Source organism: Bicyclus anynana, chromosome 9 (genome assembly GCF_947172395.1).
Source record: "Bicyclus anynana chromosome 9, ilBicAnyn1.1, whole genome shotgun sequence".
NCBI lineage: Eukaryota > Metazoa > Arthropoda > Insecta > Lepidoptera > Nymphalidae > Bicyclus > Bicyclus anynana.
In genome coordinates this window covers 303605-323777 of record NC_069091.1, presented here as the reverse complement: position 1 = coordinate 323777, position 20173 = coordinate 303605, and the positions used below count along the sequence as shown (strand labels likewise).

General features: G+C 40.5%; 1 protein-coding gene across 1 annotated transcript in view; it reads right to left on the bottom strand.

The window, feature by feature from the left end:
• LOC112048834 (uncharacterized) overlaps positions 1 to 20173 on the bottom strand; it is a 57258-nt gene that overhangs the window by 25314 nt on the left and 11771 nt on the right. The window contains exons 3-4 of the mRNA XM_024086512.2: positions 14139 to 14189; positions 949 to 1055 (exon numbers count right to left, since the gene is read on the bottom strand). Of these exons, the coding sequence (XP_023942280.2) occupies positions 949 to 1055; positions 14139 to 14189 (158 nt within the window). The remainder of the gene's footprint in view (positions 1 to 948; positions 1056 to 14138; positions 14190 to 20173) is intronic.

Sequence of the window (20173 nt, the reverse complement as noted above, 5' to 3'; positions counted from 1 at the left end):
CGAGAAGTAATCAGCAGCTGTAGTCAAATAACTCAATTTCTATTATTATAAAGTCTCAATATTAACTGAGGGCGACATTATTAAGGTTACTCTGTAAATAGAATTCTTAATAATGTATTATACATTCTTCTTAATAATAATGTATTACATTGTATATTTTCTCCTATTTTAAGAGCATAAAAAAGTCTTAGAAAGTGTAATACTTTTTCCAAAAATTTATAATTTTAGTAAGGATTTCCAAAAATTGAGTATGTTGTTATTATGGTTCGAAAGCCTGGAAAAGCGAGACTTACATTCATTTTATGAAGGATGAAACGTCAGTTGCTGTTCGTACCACACGTAAAGCAAAGTAGGAAGGTAAAGGGATTACATGAAGAGTCATGTCTGCAGCCGACTGACGAGTTTCACTAGAGCAAAGGTACTGTCTTTACTGACTTTAGCGTCGTTGATATAGAAGAATAGCCACGAAGCTAAGTGACTGGTTGCTGTGGACATGGACACGATTTCTTATACTATAATCTCTTAGCCCTTTATTAAAATACTAGCGAACGCCCGCGACTTCGTCCTCGTGGAATTCAGTTTTTCACAAATTTCCAAAATTCTCGCAGGAACTATGGGTTTTTCCGGGATGAAAAGTCCATTTCCTTTTAACATTTCAGCCAAATCACTTCAGTAGCCACAGCGTAAAGGCGGAACAAACATACACATTTACGCAAACTTTCGCCTTTATAATATTAGTGTGATGTCAGTAAATGTTGTTATATTTTTTATAGCTAGTAATGTAGTTTCCTTACAACTCGTCCTGTATGTCCGCATAAAGCTCAAAACTCATCTATCGACGCGGACAGAGCGACTACGTATCGTACGTAGCGCCGTAGCTTTTCCGGAGGCGACGTTTCTGTTATTTATCATAGAAGTGTGTTGAAGAATGGGGTATAGAATAGTCACCTCGAGTTCCTCCTCGGAGGAGTGGTGGTCGTACAGCTGGTCGGGTTCGGGCGCCGCCAGCGGCCGCACCGGCGCCGGCGCGCAGGCGCACGCTTCGCCACCCATACCTGCGACAGACATTGTACACCGTGAGATCTACTGAGTACGAGTATACTCCATACTTATATTTAAAAAATCATTAAAATCAGTTGACAAATTACGGAAATATCGCTGGACATAAGTACATAAAACATACATAGGTACATCCGAACATTCTATGTTCCTTTTCCCCTATGCGGTCTGTTTCTCTTCTGTCACCTTTTCACGGCTGAACCACTGAATCGGTTTTGATGAATTTTTGTATACTTATATAGGTACCTAATCATTTAAGTAGAAGACCATAGGCCACATTTTGTCATAGAATAGCCCGGCGAGCATTGATCTCAAGTTAATGGAGTATGAACGTCTTTAATTTTTGTAAATTGATAGATACATGTACTATCGAAACTCCATCTTGGCAACTTGAAACAATAAAAATTGGAAGAGCTCAATTACATAGCCCAGACTCGAACCACAGAGCACGTCAACTAAAACCACAGGCTAACAGCTAAAAATGCAATTACTGATCGAATAGGATCCATGAGCTCGCAACGGCAGACATAGTCCATTGGATTACGAATTACGATCCGACAGAAGGCTTCTTTCGCCGGACTGCGTGACATATGCTGTTGTGTTGTATCTGTAGATGTTGTGTTAGCCGGGAGTGCAGCGCCGCGCAGTCTGCGCCCTGAGCCACTGCCACAAGTTCAAGTCCACCCCGCCGCCCCGCGCCGCACCCCTCACCCCGGGCTCGCACGATGCAATGCTAATTACCTACCTACGTAGGTACTTGTTATCCGACTGCAGCGAAGCCAGAGAGGAAGGTTACGTGTTTTATTTTTGTTTCTATCCATCAAGTAACTAATTTTGACATAGATTATTATGTGTTTAACCATCCACTCAAAAATTAAGAGCTTTGATGCGTTTTTCAAGGGGTATCGATATGAAGCTAGTGTTGCCAACTTAATTTGAATTATCACTAAAATTGGGGATTTAGATTCTTTAGTTTATAGTGGTCTTTACTAAAAGGGAATGAAGGAGTTGAAGCTCCAATGCTCCGTGGTTATAAGGCCGGATTCACACCGAGCGGTCACAGGTTCGATTCTCGCCCGCTGGAGTATTATCGTACCCACTCCTAAAACAGTATTTTTTGGGGAATTTTTTACTCGTAAATACTTTTCATATTTAAAAAAATAATATGTTAACTATTCTTTTTTTTAACCGGCGTGTCTTAGAGTCAAGGGTTGTGTAGTCAAGCAACCCTTGCGACATCTAAGCCCGGTATATTCCCGTCTGAGAGATCAGACATGCAGCCGCTGCCACTAATTAGAGGGGACGAGAGCTCTCCTAACTAGCGGTTCAAAATAACTGGAAAAATCGTTAACTTAGAATATTTATATCGCGGCGGGTTGGACATTTTTAAGTTTCAACCATTGATATAGAAATATAGAAGACATTTTTATATAGAAACTTGCCGGAACAAAAAATATATGGACCATAGTTCTGTTGTTCGGGCAACTATTTTTTATCGTTCCGTTTATTAGTAAGACTTCGCTGTCCGTCTGTCTGTCACCGGCCTGTATCTCATGAATCGTGACAGACAGTTGACATTTTCACAGATTATGTATTTCTGTTGCCGCTTTAATAAAAATACTAACAAAACAGAATAAAATAGATATTAGAGTTTGGCTAGTGGAAGTAGAGAATGAAATCGCTCGGCAAATTAAAAAAAAACTTTTAATCTTTATTAAAAAACATATACGTGTGAAAACATTACTACCTACATATTAAAAAAAATATTAATTAAATTATCAAACTTGGGTTATTTAAATATTTGCACTATTGTTTTGGGAACGCTCTCGATTTTGTTTTAAATTTGCCGATCGATTTCAATCTACTTTCATTAGCCAAACTCTACATTTAATGTGTCTAGTGTCCTCTTCGAAGCCTAAATAGCTCCATGGTCAGATTCATCACCGTGGGGTGGTGGTTCGATCCCCGTCCGCTGGACTCGTACCCACTCCTACACAGTCTTTTCCGCCTAATTAGAAGGTAATATTGGTCATATTTAAAAGTAAAAATAATTAATATTCCTTATAAAAAACCCTAAAAAGTGTATCGGAGCGGAGTTTCGTATATCGACGTCGCAGTCAGAAGGTGGTGACAGGCGAGCGGCGACAACGCGGGCTATAAAAGTGTCTGCTAATGGCGGACTATTCCAGTTATAGCTTCCGACGCTCATCTGTGAGCGAACTGTTACCTGCTCACTCAGGCTGAACCGGTAAATAGATCCTACCCGGGGTGCAACTTTTCTTAATACCGTCAAAACAGCTGTCTTCAATAGCTTTGTGGTACAATCCAAACTCAATCCACGAAACTGCGAACTAAAAGTGTGTAAAGGTATTTAAAATACCTCCTAATATGTAGATTGTAGATACAGAATCATATATCATCAACTTCCGCATAGAAAATCTGCTTCAAAAATATGTTACAAAGTTACAATGGCATTTCCCTGCAGGCGAGTCGGGACCTCTTTAGGAGCTAAACGGCAGTGAACGTCACATTAGCTAAGTATAATATTTAAATATTTATAAGTCGGCCCATTGTTTTTGTGCGTACATCGAAGGGCAGCGCACATAAATCCTGTAGCAGTGTAGCTGTGAATAATTGAAAGACCTGCCTCCTTGCTTGACGCACAGATCTTATCTCGCCCACCGGTTTTGTTTGCTGCCTGCTCCGGCCCCACCTTAGGGACGCAGGGATAGGGTTGTTTTTCAAGTGGCAAGCGTTTTAGGGAGCGCAGAGTTATGTTGGCACTGCAAAGATCAAGATTCAATGCGCCGTTGACGGGAGCGAGTCACGAAACGACGGTACAGTGCGGTGGCCACGGTTTGCAAGAATTCGGGATGATCCGATCGATACATTGGGATGATCAAGAATTGAATGACAAATATTTTCGCACGCCTATAACTCCCTGCGAAGGCAATCATGTCTGCAGAATAATAATATAATTACACATGTTATATAAAACTAAATTGTTCAACACAACAATTTATTTTTAAATTTGCATAGCTTTTCCTAATTTTTGTTATACCAACTATTACTATAACATTATGGAAAAGAACCCCCTATAAATAGTCACATACTTGTCGGTTCATTTTATGTTACGGTTTAAAGTCCATCGGGTCGGCTAGTACTGTGGTAAAAAAAATATATATAACGCTGTATATTAACTTTGAGAAAAGACGACTATTGATTATATTAAAAATAGCTTCGCCCAAACATCTAAATTCCGAATGGACCATGTCACAGGCCTCTACTAGTGTACTAATAAATAGGAATATCCTGTTATTCCGCACGAGTCATGGTGCCCATAATGCAAATGTAACTCGCACGGCGTGACTGGGCGCAGAGAGTGGGCGAGCTTACTTCACCCGCCACTCCACTCCGCACGCGGCCGGCGGCGACATAACCACCTTCCACAATGAGCATCTTGTAACGGTCAACCAGACTACAAACTACCTTCACTTATCTCATTTTTCTAGTACAATATTCTATGATGTCTAAATCTCAGGTACGGTTTTACAGACTAACCGTATGATTTCAATACATTATGTGTATAATAATATATTAATTGTGGTAGGTATAGTTAACTAATTTATTTATCTGCTGTTAAGTGGAAAGCCATCGCCTATTAGAGAGCAACACTTGGCAGAAGAAGGAAGGTACACGACCTAATAAACGTCTTAATTCCGAAATTTGAGAGATTCATGCACATTTAAAGACTAAGTATTGGCTGAAACATACTCATACCTATGCATTATACAATAACAGATATATATTCATACTTAGAGGAATAAAATGAAAATAACAACAAATTCCACCCGGAGTAGTGGCCATAATTTATCTTATTTTCAAATCCAAATAAAAGTAACCCATTCTTCTTTCGGCTCGCAACGCAATAATCGGATGAAAAAATTAATTTAGACGTTTTAAAGATCATTATCAGAGATCGCAAAACGTTAAACGCGAAATATGATCATCATCAATCAACACAAGCATAACCAGTATAACATCGATAACGGGTTTTTGAACATCGCAGGCAGTTTGAGTGCCGTCCGCCGAGTATCCAAATGTGATTTTTTTGAATCTGACAAATGGTGACCATGACTACAGTCATGCCATTGCCAATCTAAGTTGGAAAGCGATTGTCTAAAAGATATTTAATTATTCACTCTACAGATTTGCAGTTTCGTTATGATGACGCGTGAAATCTCTGGTAAGGAAACTTGAAGCACCTCCAACTTATGCTAGCAACACACCATCCCATAAGCGCACATGCCTGCAGCGCTAACAGGTTGATCCGATAAAACTTAACGTGTGTTGGTCACGATGTGACACACGATCAGTTGGTGGATGGCTGGCATTAGCACTTTGAAATCTTCGACTACGCCGGCACTTACCAATAGGTTAGGTTCATAGATTGCAGTCAATGTTGTCGTTACATATAAAATAATCCAGGACATCTCAATTATCAAATAAATATTAAGATATTAAATATCACGTGTCTCAAACGGTGAAGGAAAAACATCGTGTGGAAACCTGCATATCTGAGAATTTTCTTAATTCTCTGCGTGTATATGAAATCTGCCAACCCGCATTGGGCCAGCGTGGTGGATTATTGGCCTAAACCCTCTCATTCCAAGAGGAGACTCGAGCTCAGCAGTGAGCCGAATATGGGTTGATAATGATGAAATGATGATCTCAATTATACACTATGAAATTGACTGGTATTGGAATTGCTAAAAACATAAACGTCTATTATGCTATTTGTTATTTTAAGTATGTTTCCGTTAAAATCTATTTTTTGCTTTCGTTATCAACATTAGATTAGATAACATTTACATATTTAGATTATACAATACCGCTATTGTAAAACGACATGGTGTTATGTTTATCAGTGTGTGATGCCTTTTTAATCACAAATCAGATGTCACGTTACACTGGCACACTGTATAAAGACGCGCGCCCACTTGACCCGAGGAACTTTGGTTTCTTCGCTTCATATCGCTTTGTGATAGATCGCATCGAGATCAATAGTAGAGCTGTCACAGAGCTCGCCCGGGAAAGTGCTACCACCATGTTAAGTATCCCGGCGAATGCTCATAAACTAAATAAAATATAGTCCCTCTAAGCAGTAATGGCTTTTATCAATTTTCAAAAATAATAACCACCAAAATTCGGTTAAAATACCTATTTATATAAAAATATTTTGTTTATACCACTGTAGTTGCAATCTAAATCGTACTAATGTCAAACTGGGTCAGTTAAACCTACGAGTATAATCTCCGAACTCTGAAGGAATCTAAAGTCACCTTAATGACAGGCGTCCACTGATCCGCAACGTACATATCCGACGCATCGCATCATACGGATTTTAGTTTTCGTTGTATGGAAAGTCAGTATGATCAGTGGACGCCTGCCATTAGTGTGTGACTGTGTGAGTCATAATTATTATTTTTATTCCGTCAATTATGATATATCTACCTATCTAATGTACTCAGAGGCACAATTATCCGCCCTCTTTAATATGACGCGAGTATATTGAAGTGTGCGGATAATTATTGTGCCTCTGAGTATATTATAGGAACGTTTTGTTTATAAAATATAGCTTCTAAAAGCTCGGAAATGTAAACACGCGAATACGAAACAGTAAATAATAATTATTCGCACTAAATAATATTGGAAAACGTTGAAGTTTTATAAATAAATAACCGGCCAAGTGCAAGCTGGACACGCGCACAAAGGGTTCCGTATCTATAAACATAGCAATAAAATGTACGTTTGTAGTATAGGAGCCCCCTTAAGATTATTGTCATAGGAGCAACAGAAATACATAATCTGTGAAAATATCAACGGTCAGCGAAGTCTTAGTAACTTGACCGATTTTGGTGAAGTTTTGTATGTATATTCGGTAAATCTGATCTGAAAATAGGTTCTTATCTATTTTTCATATCCCTAATGCCTAGTTCGGACTACTTTAGTATTTTAGTTGAGAACGAATGATTTTTAGGCGGAAATCAAAAAATCGTTCGTACTCGTCCGAAATATGCATAAGTGACAAGGGTGGCTTTTTTCATCATTTTTTTTAATTTATAAGGCAGTACAACGAATGCCGGGTCAGCAAGTTTGTGACAAAAAGGTGGTCTATCTTCCTCTTACGTCTACTATCAGTTTAAAAATCCAAAAAAAGAGCAATCTGGAGCTCTCACTTAAATCAACACACTGCGCCAGAGGTCAACGACCCGAGTTCCATATCTCAATACATTTCTCCAAAATGTTTGCTGACACAACAATACACCTACGCGACGGGCTGATAATTAAAAACCTGCTTTCCAGATGACTGTGGCGTTGGAAAGGTGTTAAACGCTGTGGGCTTTACCACTTCGTGCCCGCGTGCCAACGGCTCTCAGCATCACTTCGGAAACTGTATACCTACCTCCTACCTACTTACACTGAGTTCTACTGTATGTGTATACACACATCTGTGCATTACCAGCTTATTTGAACGGCCCTCTACATGAACAGGCGTCAGGGGATATAGAGCTGAGATAAGACCCACCACGCTGTTACAATGCGGGAAGGTAACTACCACTATCATGTTAATGATAATGCCCGGGTCAACGGCTTAACGTGCTCTCCAGGGCACGGGGTGTAACACCACCAACATCCCAACACCGGGCTGAAATTATGACACCGGGCGAGTAATATTGACTGAAAATTCTTCTTAGATGAAAGAAAAACTCAATTCCTCATGTTCGTATTTAACAGTACTTTTTTGGATGTAAAAGGTGCCCAAGTTTTTGCCCTTGTACCTATGCAAAATTTGATCATTAATCGGTTGAGTAGTAGATCGCAATTTGCAATATACCTATCTAGTTCCCAACACGAAAAGCTTCAAGATTGGTCTCTAATCCAAGAGGTTTACAATTCGAGCCCTGTTGGACTATTTGTTGTACCTAATTCTAACACAGTGTTTTGGACTGAAGATGGAGAATGTTGGTATGGAGGAGATACTCTTTAACTAACTTTTTAACTCCCTCACATTACCAGTGTAGTTATTTGGTAACTATTTGGTTTCTTGGTTCGAGTTATGTGAAATATGTTCTCAATACCAACTGATAGTAATCGTTACGAAGCGTGGTGGTTCCAAGTTCCATATCCCCGCTGCTATAAGGAGGGCTTTTGGCTGGTGGGAGGCTTCGACCGTGGCTAGTTACCAACCTACCGGCAAAGATGTACCGCCAAGCGATTTAGCGTTCCGGTACGATGCCGTGTAGAAACCGAAAGGGGTGTGGATTTTCATCCTCCTCCTAACATGTTAGCCCGCTTCCATCTTAGACTGCATCATCACTTACCATCAGGTGAGATTGTAGTCAAGGGCTAACTTGTAAAGAATAAAAAAAAGGGGGGGTCCGGCCCTGCTGTGGGATGTTAAAATACGCTGATAATTATAGTAACAAAGAGCTATTCAAGATAGTGATGAATTTTAGAAAAAATCGAATCGGGGAGCGGTTTGCGGCCTGCGGCGTGCGGCGAGCGGCGTGCGGCGAGCGTGCGTGCGGCGAGCGTGCGTGCGGCGTGCGGCGAGCGGCGTGCGGCGAGCGGCGAGCAAGGCCAAGGTCGTTCAAGCGCACGCCCCGCGCCGCCGCACCGCACCCCGCGCGCCCGCTGCATGCGCACGCGACTTTTTGCGCAGTGATGTAATCCAAAATTCGGCTCAACATGGCCGACCGAGCCGCGTGTCAATATCTTAACTACCATACACGCTCGAGAATATAGCAATACAAACATCAACCGTACCACGTCATAGTCACCAGCGTAATTGTTGGTCCACTTCTGGGCCAAACTCACCTGTCTGTGGCAGTAGGGCTGTTCTCATGAGAGAGGTCCTGGGTTCGACCCTCAGCTAGGTCTGTTCAGAATTTTCTATTTTCTGAATTGGCTTAGGTCTGGTCTAGTGGTAGGCACCAGCCGTGGCTAGTAACCACCAGCAAAGACGTACCGCAGCGATGCGTTCCGGTACGATGCTGCGTAGAAACCGACCATGCCGACACCTATGTTACGAGTACTATCAAAATATAGTGAACTCCATCCAACAATAATAAAAAGTAGTTAAAAAGCATAATATACATCTATTAGCCAGGTCATTTTGGAAAGTTTTGGAAGGAACACTAATAGGCAGATAAAATTCTAAAACAGGTCCTATTTAAAAGTCGAATAAAACATAAAATTCGTAACCATTTACCGTTAGCAACGATCTGCATCTGACTGATATTTGAAACATTGTTTGTCTTCATATTTTCTGCCAATTAAAAGCAATTATGCGCGGCCCGAAGTGTACCACGTTTTATTGGTTTTATCAGAACCGGTTGCACGCATACATCAGGCACCTTCGGACGTGTCCGAGCGAGTACAACCTGTTCTGTACGACGTCGGGCCCGGTTTGCGAATTTCAATTACTTACCTACCGAGATTGGATTGAATTCAAACAATAATTCTAGTTGTTTGCTGTTTGGACAGGTAGAGATATTCTATTTTAAAGAAATTGAAGAAGTTTTAGCTTTGGCTGTAGCACTGGTAAGGTGTACTGACAGCAAAGCAGAAACATACTGGTAGTCACAGCTGTTAATCTATCAGCAGTAAGTTATACTTAGTATAATAAAGCAGGTTTAAGTATAATCAAAGACTTGTATGTCTGTGAGTGAGTTGCTAAGGACTGATTTGTTGGTAAATCTGTACGAGACAGTATGAAACCTAGCGTCATTCACCACGCGCAGTTCTCAAGCTCCATTGGTCTGTATGGTTCTCCAAGTCGAGGTCCGAGTCTCTCAGGAGGCGCCCTCAGAGAGCCCTTTTCCTCTTCATTGTTCGATTCCGGCAAAGCTTCTAAGGTCGAACGGAACCTCCGGCGACGCTGCCACGGTTCCATTGACATCAAAATACACATTCAAAAAAATGACTCGTGAAATAGAAGTATTACAGAGTTGAGGAGTCAATAGTAATTTTTTCTAAACTCGTCGTTATCAACCCATGTTCGGCTCACTACTGAGCTCGAGTCTCCTCTCAGAATCAGAAGGGTTAGGCCAATAGTCCACCACGCTGTCCCAATGCCGACTTCACCAGATAACATACCACAGAATTTGGAAAAGTCTATGTTATGCAGGTTTTCTCACGATGCTTTTCCTTCACCGTTTGAGACACGTGATATTTAATTTCTTATAATGGACACAACTTAAAAGTTGGAGGTGCATGCCCCGGACTGAATTCGAACCCACAACCTCCGGAGTCGGAGGCAGGGGTCATATCCACTGGGATATCACAGTTCTCGTTTTTCTAAACTACTTACATAAAAATATTCCGTATATTGCCGTGCGGTCAAGCTTTAAGGGTAAAAGGTAGACCGCAGCCGCTCGCGGTGACGCAGCCACAGACAACAAGTATCACACATAGGAATGTCACACCTCGACGGCAACTAGCGACTTTGTGATTTATTTGCTCGCCACGTTGCTCAATACTTTACATCATTCTTTACAATCTTTACAGCCTTCATAACCAGAGACATGAGGATCACACCACACACGAAGCGTTTCATATAACTTCACGAATAGTCAATCTTTCTCACCAGATTTCTCATAACTATGAATTAATCCTACTAATATTATAAACGCTAAAGTTTGTATGGATGTATGTTACTCTTTAACGCCGCTACTACTGAAGCGATTTAGCTGAAATTTAGAATGGAAATAGATTTTACTCTGGATTAACACACAGGCTACTTTTTATCAAAAAAATCCATGGTTTCCCAAGATTTGCGAAAACTGATGATTTTGATGGTATGAATGTTTGTTACTCTTTCACGCCTCGGCTACTGAACCGAATCACCTGAAATTTGAAGTAGAGATAGATTGTAGTCTGGATTAACACGTAGGCTACTTTTTATCTCGAAAAAATCCATAGTTCCCGAGGGATTTGTGAAAAACTAAATTCCACGCGGGCGAAGTCGAAGATTGGTTTTTATTTTCATAATTAGAAAGCGATCGACAGACCATTCCAAATTCAAATTCATTTGTTTTAAGTAATTAAGTTTGCCTGTTTGTAGGTAGTACTCGTAAGTGATGACTTTATATTGCATTACATTGCATTACGGCTAAATTATACCCCGCGAACGTCATCACAGGCGCTAGTAACACTTGGAATGGCTCGCCAGTTATTGGTACATATATGGGGACTTGGGAGTGAAGTGTACGCTTATATAATACTTTATCAGCTGAATACTATGTCGGAGACATTTGGCGTGGCCGTGCGGTACTATTTCTGTATGAATGGTCGCATCCCGCCGCTGCACTACATCCTAGACTCCGTGCCAACATCACACCGGCGAGAGGCAACGTTGACTCAATAAGCGGTTGAAATATTGTGTTGAGTTATTCCATCAGTTTTGGCACTAATCGCATCTTCGCATCGCATCTTCGCATCCTTTTGTAAATAACTCACGACGCAAGAGACGGATGTTGACTTAACAGCCTGTGTGTCTCTGCCTCTGCCTTTGCCTTGCTCTGGAGACCAGACGCGAAGGTTGATTTTGTTGATTACGTCAATCGATTCGTCTTAGATCGATGTTAAAAAATAAACTTAATCTATACTACGGCGGCCTCCGTGGCGCAGTGGTATGCGCGGTGAATTTAATGACGGAGGTCCTGGGTTCGATCCCCGGCTGGGCCGATTGAGGTTTTCTTAATTGGTCCAGGTCTAGCTGGTGGGAGGCTTCGGCCGTGGCTAGTTACCACCCTACCGACAAAGACGTACCGCCAAGCGATTTAGCGTTCCGGTACGATGTCGTGTAGAAACCGAAAGGAGTGTGGATTTTCATCCTCCTCCTAACAAGTTAGCCCGCTTCCATCTTAGATTACATCATCACTTACCATCAGGTGAGATTGTAGTCAAGGACTAACTTGTAAAGAATAAAAAAAAAAAAAAAAAAAAAAAAAATACTAATATTATAAAGCTGAAGAGTTTCTTTGGTTGAACGCGTTAATCTCAGGAACTACTAGTCCTATTTTAAAAATTCTTTCAGTGTTAGCTATGTATTATTCCACTATTCCTGTGGGAACGAGAACCGCACGGGTGAAACCACCCGGCGTCAGCTAGTCAATCAATATTTTGTGTATATTTTTGCCAGTCAGCTGACTGCCAAACACTAATTCTCTTTAACTATTCCGTGTTAAAGTTCGTTAACGCTAGAGATAACCTTTGTACACGAAATTACAGTTCGTAAAGTGAGCCGAATCAATCTTAATGTAAAACACATTTGCAGGAGTGACGCAACGCGCGATGTATCGCCGTCGCCGGTGTAACAGTGTTGCTGGAATTACTCAACATTTATTTGTAACGTGGACAGATTCTGGTATAAAGATGAAGATAAAGAAGACAAAACGATGTCCATGATTTACTTATCACCTTAAAGTTAAATATAATTTTATAGCGGCCCGTAACTCCATTGGCGAAACTCTGATTTCACGTATCCCGCGAGAACTCCAGAAACTGTGGATTTTCTGGGATGAAAATGGTCTATGATTTTCACCAAGGTCCTATCTATCTTTATAGCAAAATTCAATAAAAACAGTTTAGAGGTTTAACTACAGAACAGCTAAAGCTACCGTGGGTTTAACCATGAAACGGTTAGTGACAGACGGACTTTAGCAATACCATTAACAACACATATAGGGCTCACTGTTTAGCACGAGTCTCCTCTCAGGATGAGAGGGATTAGGCCTTAGTCCAGCACGCTGACAAAATACGGATTGGCAGCCTTCACACACCTAGAGAATTACGAAAATTCTCAGGTTTCCTCACGGTGTTGTCTTTCACCTAGAGATAGTGATATTTAATTTCTTAAAATGCACATAACTGTAAAGTTGGAGGTGCATGCCTAGGACCGGATTCGAACCTACGCCCTCCAAATCGAAGGCAGAGGTCGTATCCACTGGGCTATCGCGTCATTCGGTAGTATCGTCGTCGTTATCAATCCATATACGGCTCACTGCTGAGCTCGAGTCTCCTCTCAAAATGAGAGGGGGTTAGGCCAATAGTCCACCACGCTGGTCCAATGCGGATTGGCAGACTTCACACAATCAGAGAATTGAGAAATTTTCTGTTGTGTAGGTTTCCTCACGATGTTTTCCTTCACCGTTTGACACGTGATATTTAATTTCTTAAAATGCACACAACTGAAAAGTTGGAGGCGCATGCCCCGGACCGGATTCGAACCTACGCCCTCCGAATGGAAGGCACAAGTCGTATCCACTGGGCTATCACGGCTTTCGGTAGTATGGATGTGTTAATTTACAAACTACTCGTATTTATCCAAGCCCACACGGTCGAGAGTGCTGGCCCATGTAATAATAAAAACCAACACACGGTTAAATTCCACGTTACGTTTTGGCCGTCGTGTAAGGAGGCACACAATACAAACAGCGAAGCGTAGCTCCGCCGCCCACGCTTCGCCCACGCGCGTATGGCGAGCGTACTACGTGACCGGCGTACTACTGGCTGTACTATACAATCGTACTAGCCTGTGCCAACTACATGTCGTGGAGACTTACATTTTTTTTTTAGAATATTTAGATAACAAATATATCCGTTCCCCGCCAATTAGTCGCTAAGACTGTGTTATAAGTGGGTACCAGGGGCGATGGTTCCTAACAACCCCATTCCTCTCGGGTTATCTTTTATTCCACGATTTTTACGGACGTATTTTAACGTACTCAGTCAAAAACTCATTCAAACTATAAAAAACACATAAACGGGTTACCTACGAGAAAATTTCAGTCTTCGCTACTGGTGGGTACAACAGATTCCATAGGTTTCTCAAGCACTTCTGGTGAAATAAATTACAAATTGTAACATCCATAGGTATAGTATGCGCCAAAATTTGAGTCCAGTTTGAACAAGAGGCGTATAACTGCGCTGCGTACAAAATTGTTTATCCCAGCGGGTTTACTTTAGCTCTTTAAAATAATAATAATTAGAAAAAATTAAGGTAAACTCACTGATGTCGGTGACGTCATTCCACTTCATGATGACGTCAGCGCAGTATTCACCTGAAAAAGAAATTTCACAAGTTAGTACACAAGTACCTTAACGTGACAGCCGTAGGCGCGTCAAAGTTTCACCACCCTTCTCCAGCTTTTCAAAGAAAAGCTTTTGAAATGTTAAGGAGAAATTCAAAGTTGTATTTTCAAAGGATTCTCAATTTAAATGAAAATAAAACCTCGTGAAATCAGTGAAACCATTAAAAATCGTCTACCTCATTGTGAATCTACTGCGTAAGTAAATGTACCTACATATGTATTACTTTTTATAGGATTTGCATTTTACATTGATAAAATTTTATATTGACAATTTAGGAAAGAATCTCTCTCGAAATAAACTGCTCCATTATTGTATTTATTTATTCGAAACTCGTTCTCTTTCTTTCTTGACGGTTTGGGAAATTTCCCATTTCACTCTTAGACTAGGTAATCTTATTTATCTGAAAGTCGCGTATTAAAAACAACACCTGAAATAGATTATAATCGTGTAACAAAGTTTAAGGTTGATAAGCCGACAGAAAATAGTCATTATCGCAAAGTTTGATTAGATTAAACTTGCGATTTTGAAAAGAAAACGATAAGTACCCCCCATGAATGTACCCCACGGGGTACATAGACAGCATACGAGAGATATAAGTTTGTTTTTCAGTTAACTTTGACATCCAGACATAAAATATCCTCCTATTGATATCCTGCCTTTAGCCACCGCAATATAATCTTGAAAGTAATCTACTAACTATCGTCTTAGTTTAATATTACTAATTTGTCTGTATATTACCAGATTAACTGGTTCAGACAAATTTTGTTATAGTAATAAATTTAGTTAAGGACCTTGGATCAACACAGTTTTATCCCGAAAAATTATAAGTTCTTGCGAGTTTAAAATATTTTTTACAGTCTTCGAAGAACCAAAGTCACCGACATAGCTCTGTAAGTCGCTAAGTTGAAGTTACAATTTGCAGGGCACATAGCTCGAAGGACAATGGATTCTAAGGTTCGAATGGCGACCCCGCGCCGGAAAGCGCAGTGCGCACTAGGCGGACCGAGGACATCAAGCGGGTTGCAGGGAGCCGCTGAATGCTGCCGGCTCGAGACCGTGGTATTTGGAAGTCTATACAAGAGACCATATGTATGTCCAGCAGTGGACGTCCATCGGCTGATAATGATGTTGATAATAAGTTGAGGCAAAATTGACAGATCCTGATGGCCAGAGAATACTTAACCAGTTCCACATTCGTTTTTTCTTCAGTGTAAAAAGCTGTAGGTGGTGTCAATTTCAAAAACTTGACGATCCAGGAGTGTAACACAAACAACGACTGAGATAGCGTTAGCAAAAACGTAAAGACGTCATACTTATAAAACGTTTTGGTACGAAGCGATTTTGTTTTTCTGCTTCCACGACAACACGTTCCGTGCACGCACCTGTCACTGCCCGGCCACGAACGCACTCGGTCGTCGAAGACAGCACAGTTACAAGGTGCAAAAACTGCACAAACTACATCTTCCTCATATCGACAATAACAATTCCAAGAGAAAATTTAAGAGAAGCGATCGACGGTCCCGTAAAATTTCTACAACACGGCTCTTCCATTAAGAATTAGCACATAATGTCGTTTTTGCCGCTGTGAGAACGAACGATCACAATGGCTGCTCCTTCGATTGAAACAGTCGCGGCTGAAACGGATTGAAAAACTGGCGCATTCAATGATCGCAGCACCTACCGACGCACGCAACGCTACCTGTGCGTTACAAGCTTTTTGTTATCCGGTTATAAGAGTGCCAATACTGTCATATTACCAGAGCACGATTTACGCCGACTTTACGTCAGGCATACACGGTCCAGTCCACTTCTTTATCTTATAGTTTTAAAACTTTGGTTCTAATGTTTTTTTCGTATAATGATTAGATTCATAAAATGCGGTTAATAGAATTCGTTACTATTAACTGGTTTATTAATTGTATGTTTCATTTGAAATGAGAAGCCCTCAAGAAAAAAGTCACATCGCAAAGCATTTTACGACGCCAACGACTCAATTTGCCTGTTCTGACACTTTTATCACTATAAAGGAAATGCATTGCGGCAGCGTGCTAAATCTGACACGTAAAAATACGTGAACTGTACGGCACGGAACTGGGTGGGCCCATAGTTTCGGATCACCAGGTACTGAGTTGGGCTATGAAATTCTCAGTGCAAATTCTCAACCTTAATAAATAGGCAAACATTATCACCCACAGCGTGAGCTGCGTGGTGGCTCCATATCCCTCTCCTTTAGCGAGGGACCTGGCCCAGCAGTGGGCCGTTGAAGTAAGCTGATAATGATAGTACAGCATATAGGTTAAGTCACGATGTATATCAAATGGACGAGGTCTGGTGTAGAGATGTGCTGCGTGCAAGCGGGGCACGGTCGGAGTACGAGTATGGGCGCAGAATAGATAATAGTGCGGGTTCAACAAACCGGCGTGACCCTTTCAGTTTAACGCTGCCATCTTTGGCTGCATCGTCGCTACAATGGCGAGGTCACCGGCGAGATCTGTGACGAACACTCTTCCCATTACGTATTTTACCTCCCTTTAACTGTCCCTGTAATATTGCGATCCTAATGTTATTACTACATCGACTGATAATGTAGTTCAATTTGTGTCAGAGTTTTAAAAATCAGTCCAGTAATTTCGGAGCCTATTTGTAGCAAACAAATAATTAAATCTTATTTATTTAGCATCTCTCTTACCTTCATAAAATTTATACTTTACAGTTCATATAATAAAGAAGTAAATAATAGCCACCTATTTATAACTCTTTGAGGTAAAGTTAGTGGTACTGTACAGGTTAGGTCGTCACTGGATCTACTAAACCGATTTTGATAAATTCTGTTACCTTTCTAAAGCTACGTTACTTGTGAGTGTCATAGGCTATATTCTCACGAGAACGGGAACTGTGCGAATGAAACCGCGGGGCATCGACAAGTAAATATTAATTTAGAGATAGAGTATCAGATTAATAATTAACACAACAAAACCGAGTTACCTACCAATGCATCCGTGACGACACTTTGAAGCTTCTTTGATGGATATCCATTACCCGTATTCGTTTACATTATAACTTAGGTATATCATAACATGTGTCAAATCAGTCGGGCTTTGGTGACCACCGTAAACTGCACCCTGACAACGATAAAACGCACCTAAAACTACTAAGTAGGCAGGTATCATCTTATTATATATTATAATCACTTCACGTGCGTTACAAGGTATTTGTGTGTAACACCAATTCCGGGCTGACAACTGAATATCTTTAGAAAAAAGCAACTCAGTATCTCAGCCCGACCGAAGATTCGAACCCAGGACATCGTGATCCGAAACCACATAGGCTAACCACTACATCAACGAGGTAATTACCTAATGAGTAAAGTCCCTACTCTACTTTTACTTTGTTATTCTTTACAAGATAGCTCTTGATTACATTGTCACCTGATGCAATCTAAGATAGAAGCGGGCTAACTTGTTAGGAGAAGGATGAAAATCCACACACATTTCTACACGACATCGTACCGGAACGCTAAATAGCTTGGCGGTCTTGCCGGTAGGATGGTAAACTAGCCATGGCTGAACCAACCAGACCAACAAACTAAGAAAACCTCAATCTGCCCAGCCGGGGATCGAACCCAGGACCACCGTCTTTTAAATCCACCGCGCATACCACTGCGCCACGGAGGGCGTCAAAATTACGTTCGAAAATAATTACCTACTCTAAATAACGTTCACAGCTAAAAGTACAGATGGAAGCCCTAACTCAGACCGGTTGCTACACCGATTCTTTACTCTGGCTAGGCTCAGGCCTCAGACCGCGGAGAGCGGAGAGCCAGTGGTTGCTTCACCGAGCCTCCGCGTATCTCTCGAGACCGAGCTCACCTCAGTCCGCGGAGAGCGGAGAGCGGAGAGCCAGTGGTTGCTGTTAGTAAACACGAGATCGATGTAGTTCCGCCTGTCAGCCGGCGGCCGTTCACCCGCTGCGCTGAAACCGGGTCGCGAACCGCGCGAAATTCGATTCATTGCAAATCATGAAAAATCTCGTACATCATAGGTAACCCAATGATGTTTTGCACTGAAATTTTTAGTAGCCGAAAAACGAAAGAGATAAATCAATGAAGTAGATAAAACGTGAGCGTGTAGCTAACGGCGTTGGCAGTTTTTTTTCAAAGTCGGGATATAGGAATACTTTGACTGAAAAAAGCGGGATTCTTCCGTTGAAAGCGAGACATCATAAAAAAACGTATATAATCTAAATAATTATAATATAAAGTTTTCTAATATTTGTCTTTATAATTGAATTCAAATTACATTTACGTATTCGTATAGATAGTAAAAATATGTATAGAAAATGTAATTTAATAAAAATATGATATTTTATATCAGATTTGCCATATCGTTAAACAGTGTGTCTTATACGTCTTCTAAATAAAAATAACATATTTTTTTGTTCTAAACAATAGTCTGAGAAGTGTGTACCACCCTCAGTACTCTACGCACGGACGAGTGATTCCCGAAAAGCGGGTTTGAGCATGTCCCGCGCGGTACATTTAATTTTGACTTAAAACTCGGGACGTCCCGCTAAAATCAGGACGTCTGGCAACGCTGAGCTAGATATACCTCATCATATGAAAGCTGTAAGTTTGCCAACCCACGCTCCTACATTAACGGTTAGATACAGTTTGAACCGTGACTTTGAATGGTAGCAGTATTCAAGGGTCCAGATCCTCAATTGTCTCTAAGGGTAAAACGTAATAAATTGATATTTTCTAAGGGATACAACATTTTTTTTTAATATCGTTGATCTGTTTATTGATCACTTGGAGTGGCAATATTTCACTATCGAATGATAATGATAATATCCAGAGTATGCTGTATGCTGGCTTTGGGACATGTTCGATATGGTGGTGTAACAGCATCAATTTGTGTTTAATTTCATAACCGCCCGATCCATGCTCAAACACACTATACTTAATAACTAATGTACATAACAATCATGACAATTATTAAGTTTTTTTTCTTCTTAAATATATAAATTAGAACAACGCATTCAAAAATAATACCTAAAACATGTAAGAAATGAAAATTAAAAGCAAAAACAATAGATAGGTAGGTACGAGTAGGTACTGATTCAAAGAGATAAAAAGCTCTCTTTGATGTCTTGGAAACTAGACATCGTCCACTTGGTCTAGATCAAGAAAGTTATGAGTCAAAGAAACGGACAAGCTGACGATGCTAAGAGAAGACTTACAAGGTTTTCTTGTTGAAATTTGTAAAACCAAAACAGACTAATTATATCTACATTTTTAACAGTCAAAAATTTTTATATAATTAGTCTGCTTCACAATTTTTCTTAGCAGTCACGAAAAACTATGAGCAAGGCAAGGTATCATTCGAGTAGAACATTTAGATGATTTTTGTAAAAACTGAAGATCCGCACGTAAAAATCGCATGTTTTAAATCAAAAGAGGGGTTTTCTGCATGAAAATTAATTAAGATTTCAAACTGGTGACAGTGACTCTACCGTCGGGTCCAATTTCAGGATTTAAAATCATCACCATTTAAGTTTTCTATAAAAGTCAAGCTAGGTATATATATTCAAGGACAAAATCATCAAAGAGCCTATAAGGCAACTTACGTTAATGCAAACCACATAGGTACATATGTTTATTTATAAATGTATGATACAATAAATGAATTATTCATCTAAAAAAACACGGACCACTTTGAATGGCTATAAAAACACTTCAACCTAACCCAGCGAAGTTTCAGTAGGTACCAATGTAGTTATCCAATTAGAGAGAAATCATTTAGCCTACAAGCTAGAACAACGAGAGCCAGCTATAGCCAGACTAACCTCATTTTATGAAAGTTGTCAGTCTTTGCTCTTGATGTGGCTAGTTATGGAGACTGGACTTTGCTGGCTTTGGGAGATGGCGGATTTCAAGGACCCTATTACAAAAAAG